This window comes from Rhipicephalus microplus, chromosome 5 (genome assembly GCF_043290135.1).
Source record: "Rhipicephalus microplus isolate Deutch F79 chromosome 5, USDA_Rmic, whole genome shotgun sequence".
In the NCBI taxonomy this organism is placed as follows: Eukaryota; Metazoa; Arthropoda; class Arachnida; order Ixodida; family Ixodidae; genus Rhipicephalus; species Rhipicephalus microplus.
This window is the reverse complement of record NC_134704.1, coordinates 28,486,923-28,490,457: the sequence shown is the minus strand read 5'-3', so window position 1 is coordinate 28,490,457 and position 3,535 is coordinate 28,486,923. Positions and strand designations below refer to the sequence as shown.

Below are 3,535 nucleotides of genomic sequence, written 5' to 3'. Positions count from 1 at the left end.
CTGTTTCTCTCTCACTCTTCTGCTCTTAACGTCCACGGCACCCCAAGCCGACTGCAGGTACCCATGGCAGGCCGGCTAATTACAACCCGCCAAGGGAAGACGAAATAACACGCCCCCCTTCCCCCCTCCTTACCACCGCGGCCCTACTCGCGGGTTGTGCTTTGTAAGCTTCGTTTCGTGCCGGCCTTACATCCTCCCGACGGAAGGCAAAAATAAGAACGTAAACAAACGCCGAAAAGACCTCCTTCTCTCTCTCCCCTCCCATCTCCGAGGAAGCGGCGGCATGCTCTCGGCAGCGGCGGCGAACTTCAAAAGCGTCAGCCCTGCTCGCTGCAACTGCACCTTCGCACCGCTCTCTTGACATCGAGCGCGCGAGATAGAAAATAGTTCTAACACCGGCTGACAGCTTGCGCTGCACGTAAAATTTTATATCGAAGTATACGACTCTATAAAGCTATATTTTGACAAAAGGTGCTCGATAATTAGGGACAGGTCGGTTTTTGGGACTTCAGAGAGATCGAGGAAAGACTCGCGGAAGGACACGCGCACGCCTTCTCACGGACTACATCTCAGACTCCGCTGCCGGCTACGACGGCTCGGCCGTGGCGGCTGCTTACTTCAACTGAAGCGCTCATCGCAGGATGCGCATTCGCAGGCCGCGCTCCGCACGGATTAGACACTCGCGCTCGTACGCGACATGCCAGCTCGGCTGCAGCTTGTGACGGAACGCTGCTGACGTCTCCCCCATTCGTGGACGAAGAGTGTCCGTGCGTTTACCGCGGGACGAGTGTATTTTCAGGCATGACGACCCGGAGGCTCCGTCGACTCTTGCTCGTGTTGTTCATGTTCGTCCACTCCACGGCAGACGCCCAGCGCATGCAGTTCGACCAGGGACGGCGTAGCAAATGTGAACGCATCACCATTCCCATGTGCCAGGACATGCCGTATAACTTGACGCGCATGCCAAACCTCATGGGGCACACGGACCAGAGCCAGGCGGCCATACAGGTGCACGAGTTTGTGCCACTTGTCGAAATCGGCTGCTCCAAGCATCTGAAGTTTTTCCTGTGTTCCCTCTACGCCCCCATGTGCACAGAGCAAGTGGACACGCCGATACCGTCCTGTCAGTCCATCTGCGAAGAGGTTAAGTCCAAATGCCTTCCACTTCTGGCACAGTTCAACTTCAACTGGCCCCAAGCTCTGAACTGCAGCAGACTCCCTGTGCCCGAAAAGAACGGCTTGTGTATGGAGTTCCCGCCCGGTGCCGACGAACGCTACTCAAAGTATCTGCTCGAGAAGTCCGAGCCCAGCAAACTGTCTCCGCACAGCAAGCTTCTGAACTTACCGTTGCCGCATGCTTTCCCGCCATTCAAGAAGTTTCAGAACGGTCGCTTCTTCGACACCTTCTCCACCGAATCGTCGGCTGGAGGTCGTTCATCGAAGAACTGCCCCGAAACCATGGTCGACCTTCCTGGCCGAAACGTGGACCGGTGCATCCCGCGCTGCGGCTGGGACTTTCTCTTCACTCGCAACGACAAGAACTTCGCAGAAATATGGATGGGCATCTGGGCCGCCGTGTGTTTCATGGCGACCATATTCACCGTGTCGACCTTTTGGATCAACCCGACGCGGTTCCGCTACCCCGAGCGGCCCATCATATTCCTGAGCCTGTGCTGCAGCTTCAGCAGCGTCGCCTACCTCTTCCGCATCTTCGCCGGCTCCGAGTTGATCTCGTGCAACAAGTCCGAAGGCGTCGAGTCCCACCTCATCGTCGAAGGCATTGACCGTTGGGGCTGCATCGTCGTATTTCTGCTCCTCTACTACTTCGGCATGGCCGCCGCGTTTTGGTGGCTCGTGCTCACGCTTTCGTGGTACCTGGCCGCGGGCAAGCAGTGGGGCCACGAGGCCATCGAGTCGCTGGCGAGCTACTTCCACCTCATGTGCTGGGCCGTGCCGGGCGTGCTCAGCATCGTCGTCCTGGCGCTGCGACACGTGGACGGCGACGAGCTCACCGGCCTGTGCTTCGTGGGCAACCAGAACCGCGACGCGCTGCTCAGCTTCGTCATCGCTCCCCTCGGGTTCGTGCTCAGCCTGGGCGGCCTGCTCATCCTTCTGGGCTTCGTGTCGCTGCTCAGGATACGGAGGCTCATGAAGGAGGGCGGCCGCAACACGAGCAAGCTCGAGCGGCTCATGGTGCGCATCGGACTCTTCTCGGTGCTGTCGACGGTTCCCGCGCTGACGCTGCTGGCCTGCTTGCTGTACGAGTACCACCAGATGCCCTCGTGGAAGGCCCGGGCGACCGCCAACGTCGTCGAGTGCCTCGCCAGGCGGGGCGACTCCTCGGCTCCGTGCCGGCTGCAGGACAGCATTCCGCTCGAAGAGGTGTTCATGCTCAAGATCTTCATGTCGCTCCTCGTGGGCATCACCACGGGCGTGTGGATCTGGAGCAACAAAACGTGGACTGCGTGGGGCAAGCTGTGCGCGTCGCGCTTCGGTCGCCGCGCGTCTCGCAGCGGCAGCAGGGTGCAGTACACCAAGCCCCCGCTGCCGACAAGCCTGCCGCAGCATCACCACCAGTTTCACCCGCTCAACACGTCATCCGTGGGCAGGACTAAGGGCCACTCGCACAGAAAAGCGCTCACTCATGTGACCATGGTGTGAACGGTGCGAACTCCTCCATCTGTACATAAGACTTGTACATACGCAGAACTTGTACATACTGACTTGTTAGAGTGTTGAGAAAACATCAGCGACGTGTAAATGATGAATGAGCGTTGAATAATATTTATTTTTTCTCATGGATTGTACGAGTTGTTGCTATCATTACTTAGAACCGTACGTACACATGTGTGTTCATAACGGCGGTTTTCATTACAGCCAATCAGTTACCTTGAGAATTTTGTCAGTAATCAATAAGTCACTATAGAAAGCCTTTGGAGATGGCCGTTTCTTGATAACCAGAATGGCCCCGCCGCGGTGGTCTAGTGGCTAAGGTACTCGGCTGCTGACCCGCAGGGCGCGGGTTCAAATCCCGGCTGCGGCGGCTGCATTTCCGATGGAGGCGGAAATGTTGTAGGCCCGTGTGCTCAGATTTGGGTGCACGTTAAAGAACCCCAGGTGGTCTAAATTTCCGGAGCCCTCCACTACGGCGTCTCTCATAATCATATAGTGGTTTTGGGACGTTAAACCCCACATATCAATTGATAACCAGAATGGTACACTTCCCACCGTACCTACTTAAAATAATCAAACACTGCAACTAAAATTGATGGCGCAAGGTTTCGTTGCTTTATATGATATGGCTAAAACATCCGAATCCTGCCCCGTGAACCTGTGGCATTCGTATATCTCACTCTTTAAACGAGATGCCGTTGGTGAATCATGGTAGCTGTACATTAAAAGTACAGATTTCAAGTTTGCTCTGTAACAACGCGTTCTCAAGAATTATTGCAATATATAAATGTTTGTATCAGATCGACGGAGCTTTTCCTGCAGTGTATATGTGTAATAAGGTTGGCAATCGATGCGCCGAAGC

The 3,535-nt window shown here is 55.7% G+C and overlaps 1 protein-coding gene across 1 annotated transcript; it reads left to right on the top strand.

The window, feature by feature from the left end:
• The first annotated feature begins 518 nt into the window (after positions 1-518).
• Positions 519-2,802, top strand: LOC119174848 (frizzled-10). Its single transcript, XM_037425953.2, has one exon. It carries the CDS (start codon positions 802-804, stop codon positions 2,659-2,661), a length of 1,860 nt encoding a protein of 619 aa, XP_037281850.2. The 5' UTR covers positions 519-801; the 3' UTR covers positions 2,662-2,802.
• Positions 2,803-3,535: the final 733 nt, after the last annotated feature.

Coding starts and splice junctions, on each gene's coding strand:
- LOC119174848 (XM_037425953.2), top strand. CDS start 802: ATGACGACCCGGAGGCTCCGTCGACTCTTGCTCGTGTTGTTCATGTTC.